A 24,966-nucleotide genomic window follows, 5' to 3' on the forward strand; every position below is an offset into this window, starting at 1 on the left:
CAGCCAAACGGGAAAATATTTTTTTGTGAAATAACTTTTTTTTTCGTTTGAATATCCAGCGTTTCCACTCAGGTGTTTTTATGCACATGGATGGATGGAAACACACTTATAGAGGACCGGAGCATCATTCTTCACCCTGAAAATTCTCCAACGAAAGCTGGAACTCCCTCAACATCCCACCAAAAAAAAAATCCCTCAGTGCCCTTTAATCTCACTAAAAACGCCTCCTTCAAAAGTCCCAGGAAACTTCATGATGGGCCTCACTGCAACATATACCCACAATCCCTCTGAACTCCCCTCAATGACCCTTGAAACCCCCTGAAGGACTACTTGGAAACTCCTCCTTGCTCTCTCACGCACCCAGAGGAATGTTAGAAATGAACAACAGGTTAGCAGTTATTTCTCCACGGGACGCCGACACACTCCAAGGACACTGAAATAACATCTGGGATGGAAGGGAGGGAGATCCACAGAGATGGAGGCCCAAGACTCCAATTCCCAGAATGACGGTGGGGTCTGAGAATCTGGGGGTTTCAGGCGGTTACAGTTTGACTTTTTAAAACGGTGTCTGGAATTGAATTTAAGACTAATTCAAAAACAAAAATGAATGTACAAGGTGGGGAGGAAAAAAAAAAAAAAACAGGTCAATTTCGCCTACTCTCGCTGTCAAGCCTCCCGCTGAGGAAACATGTGACTGCCGAGGAGCTGTCGCAGGGTTCAGACATGTGATTCGCTCTGTTCGACATACTTCCAGGAACCCCGGCTGCAGAGCGGAGGTGTCAGGGGGCCCGTTAGCGAGATGTTTTAATTTACTTTTTCAGCGAACATGCCTTCCCCCTCATCCTGCCTCATCTTCTTCTTCTCCTCCTTCGTTTTTTTTTTTCCCAGAAAACCTTTCGACAACCCCCGAGAACAGAGCTCGTAGCTCTCTGCTGTAGGTTTTATGTGCAGGTGGAGCGTCAGCCTGGGCAGGAGCCATTGTTTCATACCTTAATACCTTCCAGACTCTGTTTTACAGTGTTTGGCTGCTTTAGATGAAGAAAAGTGAAACTGCAGTGGAAAGAAATAACTCAGGCTATTGTCAGCATTACAAAAATATATGCTGAGCTATAAAAACAATAAGGCTGAAATAAATCAAATGTCAGGGGAACTGTGCAGAGACAAGTTCATCCAGTGTGGCTGACTCGGAGGCTACGTGACAAAATGAAAGATAGAGCCTGACCAATATATTATATGGTGAATATCATCAGCTGATTCTAGCTTAGTAAAAATAAATCTGCACTGGCGAAAATGTCAACTGATAAGCAAAAGGAAATCGCATTAAAGGAATGCCAAACATATGTCTAATGTATCTTTGAAACAACATCTCCATTACACTGTTTATCCACCAGTGAGCAATGACAAGTTTATGTATCTTTTCTTACATATATTTTTTTGGGTAGTTTTTTTTAACTTTATTTGAAAGCTGAGAGCGCTGAGAGTCGGCAAACACATGTACTTACAATGAAAAAGGTACAAAAACAAGTCAACGAATTACTTTACATGTAAATAGACTGTATTTAAGGTTAATTTCTTACCTTTTTTTTTCATTACAATACTGAAACAGCCTTGAACTGTTCTATAATATTTTGAGTGACTGTCACTAAAGATTTGTACATTTCTTGTAGTCTGGGCTACTGGCAGCTTTGAGGTCGATTTATGGTTGATCAGAACTGGTTCTTACAACGTGTTACCCGACCACTTCGGAAATCAAATGTGTTTATGATCGTTCCGAACGGCTTCACTCAGAAGGTGGAGTGAAAGTCGGCCATCACAGAGTGGGAGGGAGACTGGAAATTTTCAGATTCCAGCCTGGTAAAGGTGAATATTTTCTGGTTTCTTTAGTTCTCTGTGACAGTAAACTGAATATCTTTGGATTGTTGACTGTTGGTCAGGAAAAAAGAATCCATTTGCAGACATCACCTCGGCCTGTGATCGCCATTTTTCATAATTTTCTGACATTTTCTAGACTAAACAACTAATCATTTAATAATACTGATAGTATGTTAAACTGACAAAATGATAAGTTAGTGCTGAAAACAATAATACTTTGCATGTGGGGTAAGAACTGTGATAGAGACAAAAATGGAACCAGAATGAACCAAACTGAACCTGGACTCTGCCATTTGCCAGATGACCGATTCATGTTTATTTTCTAATCAAACACCACTGGGGCTGCTGGAAATATCCAGATGTGACGTCACATTTTCTAAATCTTGCTGCTCACAGGAAGAACACCCCACCTCCATCTCTTTCTCTAACCTTTCCTGTCTGCCTTCGCTGTAAACTGTCCAGTAGGAAGACAATGCTGAACTCCTTTGACAGTCTTTACTTTGTGTTTAGTCTGAGTTTTTCTTCCACGTAATGCCATCTGTTTCTGTTTCTGTCAGTGGTGTTGAAATAGACTCGCTCTGTCTTCTGCCTCGGGTGATTTGGCCACAGTGGGTCAGACAGAAAGTGGCTCTTGGAAATGTCAAGCACTTACACTGAACTCAGACATTTCAATTGTAAAATTTAAAGCAGCAGTCCGCTGACAGCAGCTCGGCCTGTGTCGCATTAAGCTGCTTATACGCTTCACCACAATTATGTTTCACACAGCAAAACGTCAATTAAATCATCATTTATCAACCAAAGACACCAGGGAGCAGAAGGTCTCATGTGCTGGTCAAACAAGAGCAGAAACAGATTTCTAGTTGACATCAACAAACTGTTATAACCCTGAATTACCAACCAATTTAATCCTGGATCAACAGCCTGTTTAACACTGGATCAACAGCCTGTTACACCCTGGATCAACAACCAATTTAACACTGGATCAACAACCAATTTAACACTGGATCAACAACCAATTTAACACTGGATCAACAACCAATTTAACACTGGATCAACAACCTGTTTAACTTTGAATCAACAACCTGTTTAACACTGGATCAACAGCCTGTTTAACACTGGATCAACAACCTGTTTAACACTGGATCAACAACCAATTTAACACTGGATCAACAACCTGTTTAACCCTGGATCAACAACCTGTTTAACCCTGGATCAACAACCCGTTTAACCCCGGATCAACAACCTGTTTAACCCTGAATCAACAACCAATTTAACCCTGGATCAACAACCTGTTTAACCTTGAATCAACAACCCGTTTAACCCTGAATCAACAACCCGTTTAACCCTGAATCAACAACCCGTTTAACCTTGAATCAACAACCCGTTTAACCCCGAATCAACAACCCGTTTAACCCCGAATCAACAACCCGTTTAACCTTGAATCAACAACCCGTTTAACCTTGAATCAACAACCCGTTTAACCCCGAATCAACAACCCGTTTAACCTTGAATCAACAACCCGTTTAACCTTGAATTAACAACCCGTTCAACTCTGGATCAACAACCCGTTTAACCCTGAATCGACAACCCGTTTAACCCTGAATCGACAACCCGTTTAACCCTGGATCAACAACCCGTTTAACCCCGGATCAACAACCCGTTTAACCCTGGATCAACAACCTGTTTAACCTTGAATCAACAACCTGTTCAACTCTGGATCAACAACCCGTTCAACTCTGGATCAACAACCCGTTTAACCCTGAATCGACAACCCGTTTAACTCTGGATCAACAACCCATTTAACCCTGGATCAACAACCCGTTTAACCTTGAATTAACAACCTGTTCAACTCTGGATCAACAACCCGTTCAACTCTGGATCAACAACCCGTTTAACCCTGAATCAACAGTACGTTTCATCCTGAATTAAAACCCTTTTTATCCTGAGTCAACGGCCAGTTTAACCTTCAACACACAGCCAGACTATAAATAATAAATATAAATAAATACATAAATCAACAGTGTATTTACTCCTAAATTAGCAAACTGTTTAATCCTGAATCAGTTATTTAATTTTGAGTAAAGAGCCCGTTGACATCTACAGTCTTAAATCCTGAGACAACAAGCGTTTAAACTTTCACTTAAAATCCTTAAATGAACTACACATTTGACTACTCCAGATGACTCCCGCGGGCTATGTTATAACTGATTTGTTTATGGAGAAGTTGGCTCAATGGGGAATTAGTGCTGCTAAACTGAAGAGAAGGTCAGACAAAACAAAGACTAAGATCTGCTGGAAGGATCAACAACCACAGCAATATCTAAAAACAGAAACTGGGTTAGATTAGATTACTTTGTAAATAGCTCAGATGATTCTCAGATGATGCTATTTTAGCCAGCATATAGCAACTGTACTGTGCAGTCTGTGATATTAACAGTAAAAACTGCACTTTAGGTCCTTATATTTAGCGTTTATAAGCAGTGTATAAACAGCTAATAAATATATTATAACACATTGTAATGTTATGTTATGATGATTTAAGTTTTTCCTCCAAACTTTCACTCAAATTAAATCCTGCAATGTGTGAAATATCACAGATTGATGGGACCTAACGCAGGAAGGGGAGATTTTTCCATTACAGCCAAAAGCAGATTTATTTGAACAAGTCAGATAACTGTGTAAAGATTTAAGTGGCCAAGCTCTTATGAGGTCAAGAATCTGCAAAACTAACAGGCAGCTGGGTCATTGCTTGCATTTAAGAGGTCAGAGTTGACAGCGAGGCCTCTGGTTTAATATGTCTGACGGACAGAGGAGGACAGTTAGCTGGAGGACAGCAGTGGAGAGTAAGTGCTGGAACTTGGCAGCGGAGCGTTGCAGTGCTGGATAACAGACAGCTCTGAGCGGCTGATAGCTGCAGCCCGGAGTGGAGGCCAGCGGGGAGGTTTGGCAGGACTGGAAACATCAGCACTAAGCTAAATTTGGTAAGAAGATGAGGAGCTGTGGAGGAGATACTGAGCAGACAAAAACCTAAACTTCCATCTGGAAAACCACAGTACTGCTGCATTAAAGTACAATTCCAGTGTGACTTTTTTTTTTTTTTTACATCCCACTCATCGCCTCAGGAAACATTTGCCATTTTGCCTTCTACTCTAAAACACTGTAAATATCACATGTTACTCAGGAGTAAAAATGATGGCAGCCACTGAAGGGACTGACTGTAAAAGTCGACTTTTTGCTTGTTGTTGTATAATTTATTCTGAAGAGGAAAAAATTGAAATGCAATAACAACCCAGACTGAAACTTCTTTTCACTGTTATATACTTTAACCATCTCTACTGAACTGGACAAGAGCTGAAAATGTGATTTGTATCTGGCATGGAATGGGATTTGATCATTTCCTCATGGACCCAGATGGATTTGGTGTATAGAAAATATCAACTTTCAGCTCAGCTAACCATCATTGATATGAAAACACATTTGAGCTAGCTAGTGTTAGCTACCCAGCAGGTAGAGCCAAACTGAACAACTGGTTTCAAGCGTTGAAGAGCTGGGAGTCGACTGAACGGTTTCCAGAGATGAGACCTCTTCAATTAACACAAACAGAGAGCACAGATCAGTGTGGAGAGACATTTTCAGTCTGTCCTTCTCCTAAATGTGTCTGTTAACTTCACAACTAGATATCCAGAGCTAGGGAGGAGTTCTGATCGCTGGTTTCCATTTTGGATCTGGTTCCCGGTTGGCAAAACACCCGGATTCCTTAAACTCAGATGCTGACAAATCTCTTCTCAAGCCTTTAATCAACATTTCATGTATGATGCTGCTCGGCTCGTTTTCAGGTTGTGAACGTTAACCAGTCCGCTGCTCAAAACTGTCACGTTTCTACCAACAAGAGGTGATCTCTGAGCGGTGCTTATTTTAACCAAGTCACCACAGACATAAACCGCAGCAGGTGCACATATAGTCTAACTATTCATTTCACAGTTTACTGGACTGTTGTGTGTGTGCTACTTTAACAGTAACCTTTTTGATTTTTTTACACTTTGTGCAAAAACAAAAATATAGATATAACGCCCATCCAAACACTGAGCAGTTTATTATATTTAGTTAAGTGAACAAAAAAGGTTAAACCTTGAAATAAGAATCTTGATTTTTATGATTTAGATATTTCACACATGGTGCAAAGGGAGAAATGCTCTGAAACTAATTCTAATATATTGCGCAACCCAACAGTAGCATAAGGCTGTGAACATTAACATCAGCATCTTTGCAAAACGAGGCTGCTGGTTAGTTATCTCTCTCTCTCTCTCTCTCTCTCTCAGTTCGTTCAGGGTAAGTGACACTAAACTAGGAGGTTATTTTAGGGAGAGTCTGAGGGAAAAGACACAGCAATTTCCTGTTCCACAGTAAACTCCAACTGGAAACAATCATTAATTTCGTCAGACTGAGAGAGAGAGGACAGTGAAAACGTTACTGAATGGGTCGACTAAAACACACAAACCAGCTCTTTGTTACTAGTCTGGATGTTCTATAGATTTTTATTTAATATTTATTCTGCTTTGTGAAAGCTACAGACTCACTTCAGTTTTACACATGAAAGGTCAGTTAACTTGTCAGGAGGAGTAGTTCTCAGCCTGTGGAGGAGCTTTGTGAAGCGTGAAAAAACCCTGATGATGTCAGAGGGTCTAACAAAAAAGATGCTGCTTGTTGCATTGTGGGAAATGTAGGATCCAGTGTTTCTTGGGGTTTGACTGTGAGATCTCATATCCAGTTACACATTTTCTGTAAATTCAGTGAGTAAATAGTTTATATAAATGACCGAATGGAGAGACCTATTGTGTAGGTGGTAAGAGAGGTTAGTGGTTTTTGAGTCTGTTGTGGGGATCGGTCTGCAACATGATCTGTAAAGTATGGTTTTGTGGTTTTGCTCCTTGTTTTGTCTCGGCTGGTCGGAGTCCTCCTGTTCGGAATTAACCCTTTCTGTGTCACGTTCGCTCTCCTCCGTGTTTGTCAGTGTTGCCTTCGTGCAAATTTCCTGCCAGCATCCGTGTTGTGCAGAAGAACACAAAGCATTGTCCAAGTGACAGAAAGATATTGCTGTAAAGATACATATATATATATGTATCATCATATCGCACAGCCATAGTCTGACTCACACTAGGAACTAAAAGTCAGGATAACTCGATCTCTCCCTGCTTTGTTTTCCGTCTCCTCTGAGTCTCACAACTTTAAAGAAATCACTGCGGTGCAGCTTTTCACAGTGTCACATTAATACCTCACCAATCCACAGACAGAGTGCAGAAGACCTTTCAGTTATCAACAGGATTAGGTGAGATCATCCGCAGCTTGAGGATTCAAATTCTGAGTCTCAATCCAGCATTACATTTATATTTTTTTGCTCTTTATTTAACCAGAAGAGTCGCATTCGTCTCTGGTTAAAATTACAGCACAGTTATGTTCCCAGAGCCAACACACACAAAGGAGAGATGAATAGAAAAAGAAGAGAACGGCATTATAACTCAATATTTTACTGAAAGGTTGCTTAAGTGTTCTTTAGCAACGTACGTAGTGTTCAAACATGTTAAACAGATTAAAACATGAATCCTGTCTGCTTCCTCTTACCTTCTCACCGCCGACGACTTTCTTCAGGTTTCGGCATTCACCGTTGTCCACCTCCTCTTGCTCCGTTGTCATGGCGACAGGCTGGCCAATCCCCGCCGAGTCCAGTGCCATATTTCCGAGCTGCTCGGCTGCAGCTAACTCAGGGTTTTGTTGGCCCTCGAACGGGCTGCTGCGAGGGGCCCCTAAAGGCAGGATGGGGGCCCCGGACTCTTTCTCAGTGTTAACCACAACCTCCATTTTCTCTTTCTTAGTTTTCCCAGACACCCCGTCCTTGTCCTTTTTTACAGCTGGGAGGGTACGCGAGGGTTTACTAGACTTGTCAGTTCCCTTAGTCGGGGTGGAGTTGGGGTTCTGGGGTGGCGGGTCCCCAGGGGCCCGACCTTGAACCTCCTTCTTGGCGCCGTCTGAGACCGGGGCCTTAACGCTCTCCTTAGAGTTTTTACTACGTTTGGATTTGGATTTGCTCTCTTTGCCCTGCGCGGCGGCTACAGGACTAACGAACTTTATATTGTCAGGTAAAGCAGCCACAGCGCTGGGAGGGGCGGCCATGCCCCCTCCCTCCTTACTGCTAGACATCTCTAGTTTGTCCTTCTCCAAGTCGGCGTCCAGGTCGATGATCAGATTGCCAACACCGATATCCCACTCATCGCCACTGTCGTACGTGTCCACCGCGTTGGAGTCCACACCTTTCCCGCCTGCAGGGCCGCTGCTGAGGGACATCTTAGTAGGAGCGTCCCGGAGCGCCGCAGGAGGGCCGCAGGAGGGCCGCGCTCCTCCCAGCCGCAGGACGCCTCCTCAGGGCAGGACCCCGCGCCTCCTCCCTGCTCCCCACATCGCCTCCTGCACACAGGACGAACAACAACAGGTCAGCGATGGAGGAACCAGCAGCAACAGGCAAGAAAACAAATATTATCAACCAGTTTAATAACTTTTTCTAATAGTGAATAATCATTTTGTCCATAAAGTGTTGGAAAATGGTGAAAACGGCAACACTTGTCCCACTATTTTTGATTTATAATCAGCATACAAACAGTTGATAAATGTTTATAACACACTATAATGTAGTTGTAAAGCAGATATCAGTGTTTATGAATGTATTTGTCAACAATTATAACTCCTGTGGGCACAGATATCAGGATAAAATGTCCTTATATCTGCTTATACCTACATTATAAGCCAAAAATCCTACTACCATCCTGAACATAAAGAAGATTAAGATCAACGTTAAATATAGATAAAAATGAAGCACACTTCCTCTTTAGATTTTCAGTGGTCACAAGAGTAAATGAGTCTAAAGCGCCGTGCTTTTATTTTGAACATCCTGCAGCAGCAGCAGCCTGAAGTAGGAGATCAGGACAACGACCAACACGACATTACAAGAAAAAGATTAAATCTAATCGATACATATTACAGCGTCTGCCCTCCTCCACCCCCCACGTGCTTTCAACAGCATCAGACAGATGATATGAGAAAACCGTCTGGCATGCAAACAGAAAGGAGACAGAAAGCGAAGGTGTTTCCTGAGAATATTTGAGGCCTATATTTCAGACTTGCGAGCGAGTTGCAGAAAAAAGTAGGAGTGAAACTGTCCTGGAGGCTTTGAAGGCCTGTTTGTTGTGATCACAGTTGGTCTGGTTCCTTCCTGTCGACTGGTTGGTTTTTTGTTTGTTTTTTTTTTTTGTTTGTTTTTGGGACAGACTGGTGAAGCGGGTGGGGGAGAGGTTTATTAAAACACATAAAGGCTGTATTGTGCAACAGTCAAAGTTTTTCAATACAACATCTGAAAATAGTAAAAAATAAAAAAAAAAATAAAAAAAAAAGTCCATCGCAGTGTCCTAGAGCACACGGTGATGTCATCGGATAGCTTGTTTTGTTCAACCAACAGTCCAAAACCCTAAAATACTACATTTACTATGATATAAGACAGTGTTTCCCATACATTCATTTATTAATGGCAGCCTGCCACAATATCATAATTACACCACATATTGATTTTCTATTTTAGTAGCTGCGTCTCTCTCTCCCTCTCTCTCTCTTTCTCTCACAAACGTATGACAGCGGACCGTGTGTGACTAGCAGGATGTTACATCCTCCGGTACAGTAGGTGGCAGTATGCGCCTTTAACGTTGGTTTATAGTCCTCTGGTAAAACCGAAGGAGAAGGAGAAGGAGAAGGAGAAGGAGAAGAAGAAGAAGAAGAAGAAGAAGAAGAAGAAGAAGAGGGTTATATATGTGCTTTTCATTAAGCTAACGTGTCTCCTCGCTTCCCTCATTCGCGTCTCTTCCTCGTGTCTCAGCTCCTCCCGACGAGGAGGTGCGAGGACGGAGGAGTTTAATTCACCAAACGGGACGCTCACTCCTGCGTCACTTTGAAGAGACGACAAGTATTCATGACGTACATCATCGTAAATGTCAAATATAAGTCAGCTATCAATATGTAGAAATGATCAAAACTCTACAGTTTAAACTTTAATTTCATGTGCAGTTAATTAACACTTTAAACTGTTACGTAATCATTTCTACAGCAGCGTCCGGCTGTCACACCATAAGACACAAATAGACAATTTAAACCGTTAATTACTGAAAGAACAGAAGCGACTTAAAGTAGCAGTAAAAACAGCTGCAGGATGTGTCTAAATAAAATATGGCTTATCTAGTTTGTGAAAGTCTGACATAATTTTCAGGCTTAGGATGATTTTATAGGAGACACACAGCTGTGCGGAGTCATATTTTCCTGAAGGAGCTGAGATGTATTTGAAACGGAAAAGAAGAGAAGGAGAAGCCTTCTGGCTTCTGAGGAACAATAATAAAATCACAAGAGTGTTTTTTATGATTAGTTCATGATTTACTAATTTTTATTTTATTAATAAATATAAAAAGCTGCTGTTGGTGGTGTCATTAACGTATATTAACATAACGACATTAAAGCCGTTTCCACAACAGCCAGACTGTTTACTGTCCCGTCAGATCAGCTGACCGATCAATACATTCGATCAAAGAGGTGTTGCCATCCTCTCTCTTCCTGTCCTTGAGGTGCATCTAAGGTGGAAGATCCTTGACGATGACGGAAGGAGAGCGGTTTCCGGGTCACGGCCGGAGGACGCGAGGAAATTAGCATAAATTAGCTTAATGAAAAGAGCCCCAGCTTTTCCCGCTTATCCCCTCAGAGAAGTAGGCTGGTCGAATCAATCTGGTTGGATCATCAACACCTCTGCACAATATGTCCGACACTGATGCATTCAAGTTAACCCTGATAAGTCGGTCTATCTATGTTCTCAACACAATCTCGGAGATCTAACTCTTCACAGAAGTTATTAACAAGCATGCAGGGCTCCGACAGACGTTAAATTAACTTTGTCAGCTGCCGCCACACATAGATTCTACTTCTGTAGGAAACACTGTAAGATGAAGTAAAGCAGGTAATTCTCACATTTGAGAACCTGGAACCATTAAATATCTGTTGTTTCTGCTTCAAAAACGATGATCTATCTGTAATATTTATCTGTGAATGCAGAATATCCAGCCTGTAAAATGTTAAAATCCTGAGCTTTCATCATCAGGAGAACTGTTTCCAGTTTTCTTCATCCTGACTAATGAAGAGCTGTCAACTTTTAGTCAAATTCCAGAAATGTGTCACAACTTCCCAAACAAGCTCCTAATCAATCACACAACTTATCTAATCTAAAAAAAGTGAAAGTGAAAAATCTCAACACTCGTCTGCACTCGATGGAAGTGTAAACAGGGACGCCGAGTCCGTGGAGCTTATTGTGTTTGATGGATTGAGGTTTGGAGGGATAAACAGCTGCTTTTCTTGTTTTAGCCTCCATCATTCACACCGGCTTCATCCTCTGCAGTAACCCTGACGCTCGCCATCATCAGCCAAAAACGATGACTGCGCCTTTCCACCCGCCGCTGAGCCCCCGTTCGTCTGTCGGCAGGATAATTTGAAAACATTTTCTCAGATCACCATGAAATTAATTTGACAGGGGAGGCTTGGATCCAGGAACAGCACTGTTGGACAAATATAGATTTTTTTTTTGAGCCCAAACAGAGACAAAGATCTGATTCTAAAATCCCCACAGGATGTTCTACGAGGTCAAGAAATCTATTTTGAAAACTTGAAGCTATGGGAGTGATGTGTTTAGGTCCTGTCAGCGGAAGTTTGTGTTAATAAAAAGAGACGTTAACGGCTGATTTTAGTCAGAAACTGAAACTTAACGAGGTCAAAAACTGAATTACTATCTCGTATCATTTCAGAGCTGAAAGAACTAAATCGTGTTATCGATCGGCGTTCGTCGTCTGCAGCTTTTTATTTGTGAAGATTTGATGCTTTTCTTTGTCGTATGTGAGAATAAACTGGATTCAGGCTGCAACTAATTCATCGTTCTGTCAATAAAATGCCAGAAAAACGTCTTAAAGCTCAAAGAGACGAATATTTTGTGTGATCAACAGTCATAAAATCCAAAAGATAGTCAGTTTTCTATTATGCATGACAGAGAAGCTTCAAATTATCACATTTGTGAATCTGCAAACTAAAACCAATTGAATCCTGCATGCGGCTGAAATTAAGTCTAAAAAAAAACAACCAGAAATAAGATTTGAATGTGTGATTCAAACACTGGCAACAACAACAACAACAACAACAGGATTTTGAATCAACCACACATGAAGCTGCAGCTGTTTATCGTGTGTGAATCAACAATAAAAGAACATATATTCACATATGAGTCATGTTTAGAAGGATTAAAATAAGCTGTTATAACATCAGATACAATCCTAAACTGTGTTAGAAATCTATTATATTCATAAATTAAACAACAACAAAACCACTGAGCCATGGTTTATAGTAAGCAGAGAGACAACAGTCCTGAATAAAAACTTATCATTCGGCTCTTGATTAAAATCTGCGTATGAAGCCGTTTTCTACAATCTGTACACAGGAAGTCAAAAGTTCATTCCGACATTTATTACCTCCTGCCGTAAACAAAACAACGATCATTTGTGTGATTTGATGCCGTTTCCTGTCAGAGGAGGCTTCATATTTTTTGCTGACTCTACTCCCTCCTCAAAGTCAGCAGGCTGACCTTTGACCTCCCGTGTGGCGGGAGCAGTTACTTAACACCCTAACTGCCCAGCTCCGGCCAATCAGATGTTGAATCCTTCTTCTCCGCCTGAATGGCTGAGAGGCCAGATGGTCAGACAGGAGGGGAGGGAGGGGAGGGGCAGGGGGGGGGCAACGCTAATCCTGCTGCTAATAACACGACTTCAAATGCTCCGACGACACACACGTCGACCGCTCTGACAACACAGAGTAAACACACACACACACACGGGAGGCTTATATCAAAACACACGGCAAACACGAACCCAGCGCTCAACAAACACACAGCAGAGACAGAAAGTGTAGAGCAAACAGATGATGAGTTGGATCAGATGACATAAAGTGCACTTTTCAAAATGGTGAAAGACTATTTGTTTTAGTTAGTTTGTTGTAGGATCATTTTCAGACAAGACTGTTTCATTTGACTCTCATAGATCTGTTGATTTAATCTATAAAATATAAAGTTTGTATATAAAAAAACAGAGAAAAGTGGAAAAGTCTCACAATTGAAAAGCTTGGACCTTGATAAATGATTTACATTTAATCAATTCTCAAAAGTGTTTAATTCTCTATTGATAGATCAACAAACCTCAACACTTCCTAGTAGTTGGTGCTAGCAAGGCTGCAGCTAAAGCTAATTTTTTACAATCCAAGTGTTTTTAAATCTCTAAAACATCAAAAAAACAGTGAGATATGTGTCACTTTCCACTAATCCAAAGTGAATTCTTCTAATTACTTCCTCTGACTGACTGACAGCCAAAAAAACCCCCAAAGATATTTAATTTGCACTGATACAAAGCAGAGAAAAGCAATAAATAAATCCTCACATGTGTGAAGCTGGAAGCAGCAGAATGTTTTGCACTTTGACTTGATAAATGACTCAAACAATTCAAAATCGGCAATAAAAATTGTTTTTGGATAAATTTCTGTCAATTGACTAATGGATTAAACGACTAATCATTTCAGCTCTGACACACAGAGTATCTGAGATTGTACTGAGAGTTGGCATCACATGATCTGATTGGTCAGATTTATAAGGTTGTTTTCTTCTTAACCGACACTCAGCCCTGTGATTGATTAAATGACTGATCATTTCAACATTAAAATGATTTAAAAAGCTAACTGTTAGGCAGTTACTGGGATGCTGTATGTATCTCTGGATGGAAGCTGCTGTGTTTGTACTTTCAGCGGTGAACATGAAGTCTACACAGTTCTCATGCTGAGCTTCTGCTGTTCGAACCGGCGCACTCGTTCTTAAGCCGCTTGTGTTAAAATGACTGAGTGGATTAGCTGGTGGCATCCAGACTGCAGAGGCTGTTTTCAGATCAGACTTTCTGCTCCACTGCCTCTAATGCCACACTTAATTAAAGGCGGCGTGGTGGCAGGACCTCCACAGGGCTACCCGCTCATCCGAGCTCCCTGCCCCGACCGTCAGCCACAGAGGAGCCTCTTTATATGGAAATGAGCCCGAGACGCTCCAGCCGAGGCGAGCCAGGCGGGCTTCTCACCAACAGCAGGACAAATCATCCGGCCGCCCTGATGGAAACTTGGCCTGAGCGATTCCACAACTCAACACAGACCAGACTGAACGCTAGCGAGGCCTCTTCTGACTCAACTGGGCTGTAAACTACATGTCCCAGGAAGGCAGGGTGAATCGTCGCCCAGATATTAACACGCTGTCAGAGCGCCGGGTGATTTACAGCAGGCTGTGCTGCGCTGCAGGAGCGAGAAGACGAGGCTGGGAAGTCGCCAGCTACAGCTGAGCAGCTGCTGCTACCCTGGCTCTGTGTGGACGGCTGGTAAACTGGTTCCATGTAAACTGGTACGGAGGTGGATTTGAGACTCTGGTTCCAGTGGTGGACGACCTGAACTGACAGCATGTCGACATTATAGATTCTTAGAGATGCTGACTGTTTTTCCCCCCTGTTCAAAAAGATTATAACCTCATAAAAGTTATAAAAACCAGGATCTACAGTTGCCTTTTGTCTTTACTATATGGAGGTTTAGATGTTATGTTCTCTGCAAAGCATCTGAAGGAGTAAAACTAATCAATAAACACAGTATAGTTTGGCTTTTCAGTCACAGCACAAAGACAGAGACAGAAAATTAAGAAAGTAATGGAAATCACTTCAAAATGTCAAATCCACATCGCAAATTTGAGTGTTTTAAACATCGAATAATCATATATATGAGCTGATACTACATTTATAATACATAAACTAACAATCTTGATCCTTAAAGTTTGTTTTTTAAACAATTGTGACGCAGATACACACTGAACAAGACATTTTACAGTTGAAGAAAATCAACTGTCAGCGCTCTCTAGAGGACAAACGTTTCTTTCTTAAAGCTAGTTTGGCGTTTCTGAGTCACTACAGGAGGTTTTTTGTGATTATTGCAGCCAAAAAATGCTTGATTTTGCAGAAGGTTTTCTCAAAAATTGTGAGACAATTTGCAATTTTTGCATCTGCATATGTGATCTTTTTGCAGTAAAATTGTGTCAATGGGGAAAAACTGCAAGAAAATATAATAATACGATTTCATTAATTACCGATGAAGAGTCATATGTAATCACTTCCTTCAATGAAAAGAATCCTGCATGTCACCAAAACAACTATATTTCAGTATTAATATTCTAACTTATTTTCTTGTGTTTATGTTTCATTTATAAGCCTTTATTAAATAAACTTTAAGCTCAACATTAGCACCAAATAAAATCAGTTAATAAAGCCATTAAAATAAACATAGTTTCATCTCCAAAGTGCCCATTTTTATGTTTGAGCTAGATTATGCTCATCTGAACAACATCAGCTTGTATTCTTCTGACTGACTGAATGCAAACTGCAGCGTAGTGCAGGTTACAACCAAAACCAAGGTGCAATAAGTGACACCTGCAGCGGAGTGCACAACTCATGTATGAAACCATGGTTGAGTATTCTCTGAATCATCCTCCATCTGTCCTCTCAGAGTCGTTGGCTGTGGTGAAATCAAGGCTCAGAGGTTTTGTAGTTTTTTCTGCTACTTGCTGAATGTGCTGCGATGACACGAAGTTACCGCGACACGAAAAGGCAACTATTGGTCCAAATCACCGGCAGTCTGCTGATGAGGTCGTTTCATGTTGAAAAGTTGTGGTAATTAAGCAAAACTGAAAGCGCAAAGAGATTTCTTGACTTTGTGTTAATAACTGTGATCGCAGAATCGCATTTTCCTAGAAGGACTGATTCATGTTGTGTAATTTTTTTTACTTATCGGCTGACACATACACCAATACGATGTATCTGCAATGAGATCATATCAGCCTGGACTTTTCAAGCAGTCTAATCCAAATATTTTTTGTTTTCATTTGTGATAACTTCATCGAATCCAGCCAAACGTACATGTTTCTTCTGTAGGAGTCACTCGACACTACACAGATGTCCGAGTTCTACCAAGATACATAGTCATACATCATCAACCCAATGCCCCGTGTTATTTCATTATCAATTAAGCTGCCAATTATTTTTATAACTAATGCCTGAGTCAAAGTTTACATCTTCAAATTCCTTCCAAAACCCAAAAATATTCAGTTTACCATCATGTACGACAAAGAAAAGCATCAAATACTCACATCTGAGGATCTGAAAAGAGAATATTTTTGGCATCTTTGCATTAAAGAATATAAAATGACTATTTAATTATCAAAATATTTTAGAGCTGCAACAATTAGTCGATTAAGTGATTAGTCAGTCGGCAGAAAACTTAATCTATTAACTATTTTGATATTTAGATTATCTTTTTTTAAGCAAAAATGCAAAAAAAATCTGGTTTTAGCTTCTCAAATTCTGTTTTATATAAATGTTAATTCAATATTTTTGGACTGTTGGACAAAACAAGACATTTAAAGACGCCGTGTTGAGCTGTGGAAGATTACAACAAGCATTTTTCACTATTATCTGACATTTTATGGACTGAACGACTAATCGAGAAACTAATCTGCAGATTAATTGATAAGGGCCGTAAAGTAGGAGACAATTCATCCTTAGTCGATCGACTAATTGGCTAATTTTTGCAGCTCAAAATAGGGATGAACTGGATTGAACTGTTGAGATCGGAGTGTTTTTGGAAGAAGATTAAATAAAGACAGTTAAGTTAGTTATCAAAACATTTCTTGTGTTGATGGAAAGGCCTCTGTAACACTTGGTTTCAGGTACCGACATGCTGCTGCTGCTACAGTTCACAGAAAATCAAGTACTGTGTAAGTACAGATACCATCAGCCCGTTCTCATGAGAAACCTCTATGGTGAGTTTATTTCAACCAATCAGATTCCACCAAACGCACAGGAACACACCTGCATTGTACACACCAGCCATTAAATCAGCCTTATTCAAATGTGACCTGTCCAACACGTCGCTGCAAGCGATCGCCTGAGAGCGCCGACTGCGACGTGTTTGTTTAGTGACACTCTGCACGACGAGGCAGTTTGCAAATCGCAGGTTCACTATGAGAGCAGGAGGCGTCTGTGTATTTATAGTCCCTGCTGTCAGACAGGAGCACAAATCCTCTCAGTATTCAAGCAGGAGGGGGGGGGGGGGGGGGGGGGGGGGGGGACGGTAATTCAATGTTATCATTTACTGTCTCCATACAACCACATTATGACAATATACTCAGACTGAGAGTTCACAGTACACTGTTCTCATGCCTGCAGAAACCATAAGTTTAAAGGGGAACTCCACAGATTTTCCACTATCTAGTGTCTGTGTAGACACTTTTAAGAGAAAACACACAACTCGGCAAAAATAGAGTTTAAAATGATTCTGATACATTTATTAATTTGATCCAGCGAATCTGTTCTCAAACTGATTCATCATAGAAAATAGTCTTAAAAGAGAAACGCAGCAAATCAACCAAAACCCAGGTGACGAATCAGGGAGTCGATACATCTGCAAACCAAGTGCAAAAGCTGCAGCTGTTTGCAATGCAATTATCAAAGCCAACGATCAGAACATATTTTTTGGATATATTCTGCCTGTGTGAACACACCAAGCTTCACCTTGGGGAGACGATGATTTTTCAAACAAAAATGCCAAACATTTCCTGTTTCCAGCCTCCACTTTGTCATATGACAGTAAATTAAATATCTTAAAGTTACACAAAAAAAGCAAATTGAAGACATCACCGCAGCCTCTGAGACATTGTGAATGTAATTTTTTTTACTATCTTTTAACATGCAACAATTAGGGCTGCAACTAACACTTCATTATCGATTAATCTGTTGATTAATTTCTCGATTAATTGATGAGTTGCTCTCTAAAATGTCAGAAAATGGTGACGAAGCCCAAGCTGACGTCCTCAAATGTCTTGTTTTGTGCTGACCAACAGTCGACAACCCAAAAATATTTAGTCAACTGTCAAAGAAGACTAAAGAAACCAGAAAATAATCACATTTGAGAAGCTGGATTCAGAGAATTAGGGATGAAATCCATTCAATATGTTGTCGCTCTTGTTTTCCATCAGCTGAATCCAGCGGAATAATAAATGCAGCAGAGTTCAGACAGCCAGAAACCAAAAAAAAAAAAAAAAAACTGTTGAGGTAACTCATACGTCAGAACAGAAATAAGAAGCCGAGATGTTCAGGAATCAAGACACACCTGCAGACACACCTGGATACTGTTAAGATAATGTAAACAGGGATACGAATGTTTTTATTTCTTAAGTTGGAACTGAATAAAGACCAGATGCTGCTCCGCTGGGAAGACAGTTGACAGCACCGCCTTCGTTGCCGTGTAAAGTATCCATTAAGTGGCTTGAAGTCAAAAGTCAACTGGTTTAGAGGCGACCTGGTGGTCTCGGGGTTAACAGCACCCAGTCCGTCCCTTCAGTTCCTGTTTTCTCTCTACTGTTGGCTGCGATGAAGGAAAAAGTAATTTAAAAAAAAAAGGCAAATGGTTGAAACGGTGACACTAACCTTTTAAAACTCTTTTAACTAAATTGATGTGAAGAAGACGTAAAATCGTGTAGAAACCGTTTCATCAAATTCCCAAAACTATTCCTCACCACGCTAACAAGCTAACGTCATATTCTTTATCCAACTCTCACCAGCACCATCTTCCCTATAAAGCTAAAAGGTCACACTTTTAGCGGTTTTCCCCCTGGGTCAGCTGACCTCAAACCACCCTGGTCAAGAGCCACTCTTTCTCCTTTAGAGGTCAAAGGTCGGGGTTCAACTAATGCTGCTTCACATCTAGATAATCGTGTTGGACGCTAAGCTGAACCAAACATAAATACGTCGTAAACATGACAACAAGACCGCGACCTTCAACTAGCAGGTTGTGGACATTCAAAGACGTCACATTGAGCTTTGGGAATTTATGGACCAAACAACTAATTGATTAATCAAAAAATATAAGCGACAGATTAGATCAATAATGAAAATAATCGTTTTTCAAGCAAAAATACAAAATATTTGATGGTTAAACTTCTTAAAATGTGAAGATTTGCAGGTTTTTCTTTTCATATATGACAGTTAAATAAACATCTTAACACGTCAGACTGTTAGTCAGCCAAAACAAACCAACTGAAGACATCACTGAGGCCTCTGAGGTATTGTTAACGCCATTTTTTTTAACATTTCATAGACTAATTAAGAGAATTCTCAGCAGATTAATGGAGTTGCAGTCCTGCTTTATTATGTTGTTGTTGTTCATTTCTTCCAGACAGCAGTGCAGCAGCAGGTTTGTACTCTGTTGTTCAGTCTAGATTTATTCTTTTTTAGGCCTCTGACAGGACATTGTTATCCTGATATTAAACAGTGGAAATATTAATTGTGCTGGCGACGGCCATATTAGCGGATTCGCTGTTGCCAGGAATAACAATCCAGCCTGTCTCTGGGATAGTTTGTTAAAAATGGCTCTCATCTCTCGGTTGCTAACACCACCAGGCTACAACTTTTACTACTTTTGTTTCCAGTGGGCTGTAAATCCCGTAATCCACTAACCGCTTTCACTGCTCCCGCAGCCTGGTGGATGTTAACACTCTGCCTGGTACCTGCAGAGGAGACAAAGAGTTTCTCTTCTGTTTAAAGTGTCTTGAAGCTGCCAAATGTTCTTAGCCGCCAAAGATTTTTCTTTTTTTTTTTGAAAGTTTACAGAGTGCAGAGCAGGGAGAGCCGGAGCAGAATGAGAAGATAATAAACAGCTGAAGCACTCGATGAGGAGAAATGACGAGACTATATAAATAGTAAATCCCACCTTTATGGTTTTATAGCCAGTGATAAATGTCTCCGTGTGGTTATCATCCGCAAGCTGAACATAACTGAAGAAGAAGATGGAAAGGGAGGAAGTGAAAAGAGCAGGAATGAGGAGGATTTAACAGCAGCTTCATGTCTGTGGAGACACATTTTTACAGATTTTATGGACTTAACCATTAATTTATGAATCCAAAAAGATGGATTGATAATAAAAAATTGTGAGGAAAATCCCTGGGTAATTTATTGATATAATAATATATAATAATTCATAGTTCGCAGCGGACTATTGTTGCACAAACACAACGCTAGATGGAATCACCAGTGAGAGGAGAAGCTTTACACTGGAAATAGTTTGGCTTCTTCACTTTATGCAAAAACGTCTATTTCTTCAACATGTTGCATGTTTCCATGATTAATAAAAACTGTGAGCAAAAGCATTTTTAGTCTTTTTATGTGATTTGTGGACAGTAAGAAAGATCCTTTTATTACCAGTGACACTATCAGTTTAACTGGGAGCTTTTCTGACTATTTCACAGATAAAAACATCTGAAACCGTCTGCTTTACCTTTCAGACGTCTGTACAGCTCCATCACGACTTTAATCTGTGCAGCTCACTGCCAGTATAAAAGTATGTATGTACATTTTTCTCTGTAAAAATTGAATTCATCTTAAGACCCTTTAAGGCTTTAAATTTATATAATAAGACCTGCAGACCGACCGCGCCGCCTGCCAAAAAGCCTGTTTTCTGATTGAATCAGTTTTCCCTGAAGAGGAAATGATCTGTCTGTAGAGCAGAGACGTCCACTTCTGATCTGTCCTGCCTCCCTTCAGCTGTCTGCACATCACCCCTGCACGTCCTCTATTCTGCAAAGCCTCGTTCAGACCGGCTCTTATTGTTGTTTTTGTGTAGGCGAGTCAGTAAAGGACGTCGACTGGTTCAGAAATACATCAGAATCTAATCTAAATTTCCCAGGTTTCCAGTAATTACACTAGAGCTGTAAATCTATGAGCACTATCAACCATTCGCAGGAAATCCAAGAAAACATTATCAAAAAAGGTAAGTAGATACTGCAGCCAATCCGGGCATATTTTAAAAAGATCGTTATCGGCTAAAATAAACCCGATCAAATGCTGATCCTTTCTTTACTGGATCTCAGCCTGCAGACAGCTCAGTTTTAACATTTCACTGCATTCACTAGTGAAAATTAAGAGCGTGTGAATGTCAAAAATTATTTGGTCGAACTGTGTAGAGCTGCAACCGATCGACAATGAAATCGAAACTATTTTGATAACTGATTAATCATTTTGAGTCATTTTTTGCTTCCCAAATCTGAATATTTTCTGGTTTATTTACTCTTCTCTAACACTAAACTAAATATCTTTGGCTTGCTGGCTTTGGCTTCAGGACGTCACCTCGGGCTTCGGAAAACAGTGATGAACATTTTTGCCGTTTTCAGACATTTTATAAACCAACCGATTAATCGACATTGATAATAATCTTTAGTTGCAGCCCTACATTGCTGCAACAAGCTCTGACACCTGGATTATTAAGTCTTATTATCTCTACTCTCTCCTTCTTATCACCAAACATCAGTAAACCAAACATTCAGGCAGCATCTTATAGAAGAAGCTCCACTCCGCTGTACAATCAAAGAGTGTTTCTGTAGTTCCAACAGAGTGGAGCGTCTTCTCTCTCTAGAGGATCACATCGCATCGGTTTCAGGAGTCACATTCTCCACTTCAACTTCCATTCAGATAAGATCAAAAATTGTATATATAGTTATTAATAATTAATAGTTTTGAGCCTGGACCTTCAGTATCTGGATCGAGTAGCTCGTGGTGTGTTAAATGTCGACTACAGCTGTTATCTGAATGTGACAGATACGCATTAATCATCACTATCTTCTACTGCTAAGGACAGAATTATTTTTACTGTGTATACTGAGCATTAAACATTATCTCAGGATGAATTAAGTTCTTTATTTTATCTTTTTCAGGTTGTAGATTGAGTGTGTGCTGAGCTGCTGTAGATAAGTTTCAGATTGGACCTTAAACCTTATTAAAAACTTGTTCAGGACACCTCGATAATATGAAAGTAGAGATGCACTGATCCACTTTTTCAGTCCTGATCCGATTCTGATACCTGAATTTGGATATCTGCCAAAACTGATACCAATACTGATACCACAGCTCTTTTTTCTTGCATATTATTATCATTATTATTATTATTATTGCTGGTGTTGCTGGTATTAATGTGTAAGGTCACATGAGACTGTAGTAAACCACACAACACTTCTTATTAAAAGAGCAAAACATATATAAAGATGCATTAAATTTTAATGTATTCCAAAGCAATTTATTTATACTGGAGGTTAAGTAGGCTTCATATACAAACAGGTTTTCACAGTGTATATTTGAAGTGAAAGTACAAGAACTGTGTAGAGAAATAAATATCTACACTACCAGAAAACCTCATTAAATAAATTAAAAACAACTCTGTGCTTCAGAAACAACAGCATCACTGAACTCCAAGAGCATTTTAATGAAAATGGGAGCTGGATTAGCAGGAAAACACCAGCGTGAGTGATCCGAGGCTTTAAAAAAAAATTTCATTTAACATTGGCAGATTCTTCAGTATTTCCACTCTTTCTCTCTCTGCTGTCAGTCGATTCCTCTTCTCATCCGTAATGTTGGATGTGGCGCTAAACGGTCTTTCACTTTCGACACTGGTTGAGGAACTTTACCGCAGTGGCAGCGAGGATGGGAAAGCCATCACGGTTGTTTCCTCGGTACTGGAGAGGGCTGTCACGACGAAGAATCATTAGTTCTATCAAATATGTCCGCATTTGGACAGCAGCGCTCCTGCTACTCCCTGATCCAGGTCCGTCGAACAGACTCGTCAAGCTGCTCTTCCATGCGAAGGAACCTTTTCTCTGATTCTTCAGTTGATGACCTGTGCGGTGTTTCCTCCGTCTTCTCAATCTCTCATGTCAGGACATCTTTATCATGCTTGTCAATTTATGTAGCATATAAAGTATCTGACATAAAAAATAAAATGGGTTGAGTACAACGATCGTGTAGCCAAGACATTCCAGCACCAATCATGTGAAAATAAATCAACATGTCCTGACTAAAACTGTAAATTCTCTCTCTCTCTTTCAAAATGTATTTATTAGGATAAAGCCTTGAGATGAGTATAAAGTATATTAAAACAATAATTCAACTGTCATAACAATAAGACAGTCAACACACACACACACTTCTCCAAATGATTCACAAATATCCATTTTTAGGCTACAAATCAACATTTAGTTTTGGTTTTTTTAAAACGTAGTCAACATTAGGACATCAATAACAAATCTGTCTCACCTCTCTTTGTATTGAGGGTCAAGTAAAGTGGCAACCGAGTCGAGGGGATCACATCCGATGCTGCTGAATCATCTGCTGACAGCTTGTAGGAGTGTACTTTTCATTGTTTTGATTCCGCTGTTGGTATTATTCTCCCGGCAGAATAGAGGAAGTCGCTGAGCTGATGTTCCGGGTTCACATGTACTTTAGCCAGCGGGATCTTCCAGGCATTTTTTAGCATCTCTTTAATGGAGGCTGCTGTTGAACTGCTGGTGTGTGACCTCCCCTGCAATTTTTCACCTGAAGCAGGGCACTCTGTATCCCAGTTCAACCAGTGTACAGTGAAACTTATTGAAGACACTGGGTTCGACATCCGAGGTCCAAATATTAGCTGTAAAGCTCACAGATTTAACATGTTTTAACTGCGCTGCTAACTGTGATGACACTCGGTTGTATAGTTTGGGTACATCAGTCTCTGATATATATTTCCTGGATGGCACCTCGGCTCGAAATGTTCCAACAGGCTGCGACATCCGACATTTTCCTCACCAGATAGTGGTTGATGATCGAGTATGATGGAATAAAGCAACTTTGAAGAGACTCTGTAGTCCCTTTAGCCTTATTGTTGTCTGCTGGAAGTTTACCGTGACTCTAGAGTGCATCAGTGAGTGTCTGCTGCCTGGAGTTATATTCATGGTTGTTGGCTAGCATGAACTCCTGATGTTCTTTCACATGATGCTTGTTGCAGATGCTTAATTAAATTGGTAGTATTGTATGATGCTGCACAACTTCCACCCCTCAGCCCTCCAACATTGGCTTTTCAGTGTTTCAAGACTAAAATATCTCCAAACTAAGGACATGTTGAGTTAGCCAAGTGCTAACGTTACTAGCTCGCCCAGTTCGGCAGGTTCATGGTCCAGCACGAGCTCCAACTGTTTGTCTAAATCATAGAATTCTGGGATACAACTACTACTGGATATCTTTGTAGAACTGTTTTATTACCAATTCATTAATTAATTTGTGCTACAACATTTTGGCTATGATTTTATCAGCACCTGATACCGATAATGGATCGGACCAAACTCTAGGTGAAATGATATTCTGCTGTCCACCTGGGTAAGACCGCCCATTTGGTGGCCATTTTCTGAACACAACCAGATTGAGTGAACTTCTCTCTAATGGTAGAGAGCTCTTGTAAATGATGAAACAGCAGCAATGACACAGCATGTTGAACTCTCTTTATGGGCCGTGTATTTGCAGATACAACCACATACAGCAGCTCCAAGAAGAGAACCACAGTCATAAACTCATGGGAGAGTCCCATCTCTGACGCTAATAGCAGTCATTTGATTTTGTTTGTCAGTCAGATGATTATTAAAATATTGCCAAACCCCCTAGTAGATATAGTAGATCATTGAGAGCTGCACTAACACGTTTGCTTTCACGCATTTTTGCACAGTGCTGCAGATATTTCAGGCAGAAAGTACCAGAGGCATAAAAACCAAAACTCCAGCATCCGTCTGTAAAGAACAGCAGCACTGAAGACTGAGCATCTGACCGACTGGAGACTCTGCAAAACTCATAAATAACTGTGATAAAAACAATTGTTCTTCACAGCTTTAACTGAACAGACAAAAAGGCTGCTTCACAATCCCACCAGCGGCGCCGACGTGCACTTGTTTACATCACGCTGGAGGAAGTGAAAGTCAAACCTCGACACCTGAACCGAGTCTCTCACTCTCTAAATAAAAAAAGGGGACATCCTCCATTTTGTGGATACGGGTTTCTCAAGACAAAAAAA

General features: G+C 40.5%; 1 protein-coding gene across 2 annotated transcripts in view; it reads right to left on the reverse strand.

Moving 5' to 3' along the window:
- The window catches only part of znf609a (zinc finger protein 609a), a 59,686-nt gene that overhangs the window by 22,203 nt on the left and 12,517 nt on the right, over nt 1-24,966 (reverse strand). The window contains exons 2-3 of one of the 2 annotated variants that reach the window (XM_042411354.1): nt 19,566-19,615; nt 7,492-8,331 (exon numbers count right to left, since the gene is read on the reverse strand). In XM_042411354.1, the coding sequence (XP_042267288.1) occupies nt 7,492-8,211 (720 nt within the window). In that variant the 5' untranslated portion in view covers nt 8,212-8,331; nt 19,566-19,615. The remainder of the gene's footprint in view (nt 1-7,491; nt 8,332-19,565; nt 19,616-24,966) is intronic. The other variant, XM_042411353.1, reaches the window with a different exon arrangement.

Source organism: Thunnus maccoyii, chromosome 5 (genome assembly GCF_910596095.1).
Source record: "Thunnus maccoyii chromosome 5, fThuMac1.1, whole genome shotgun sequence".
Taxonomy (NCBI): domain Eukaryota; kingdom Metazoa; phylum Chordata; class Actinopteri; order Scombriformes; family Scombridae; genus Thunnus; species Thunnus maccoyii.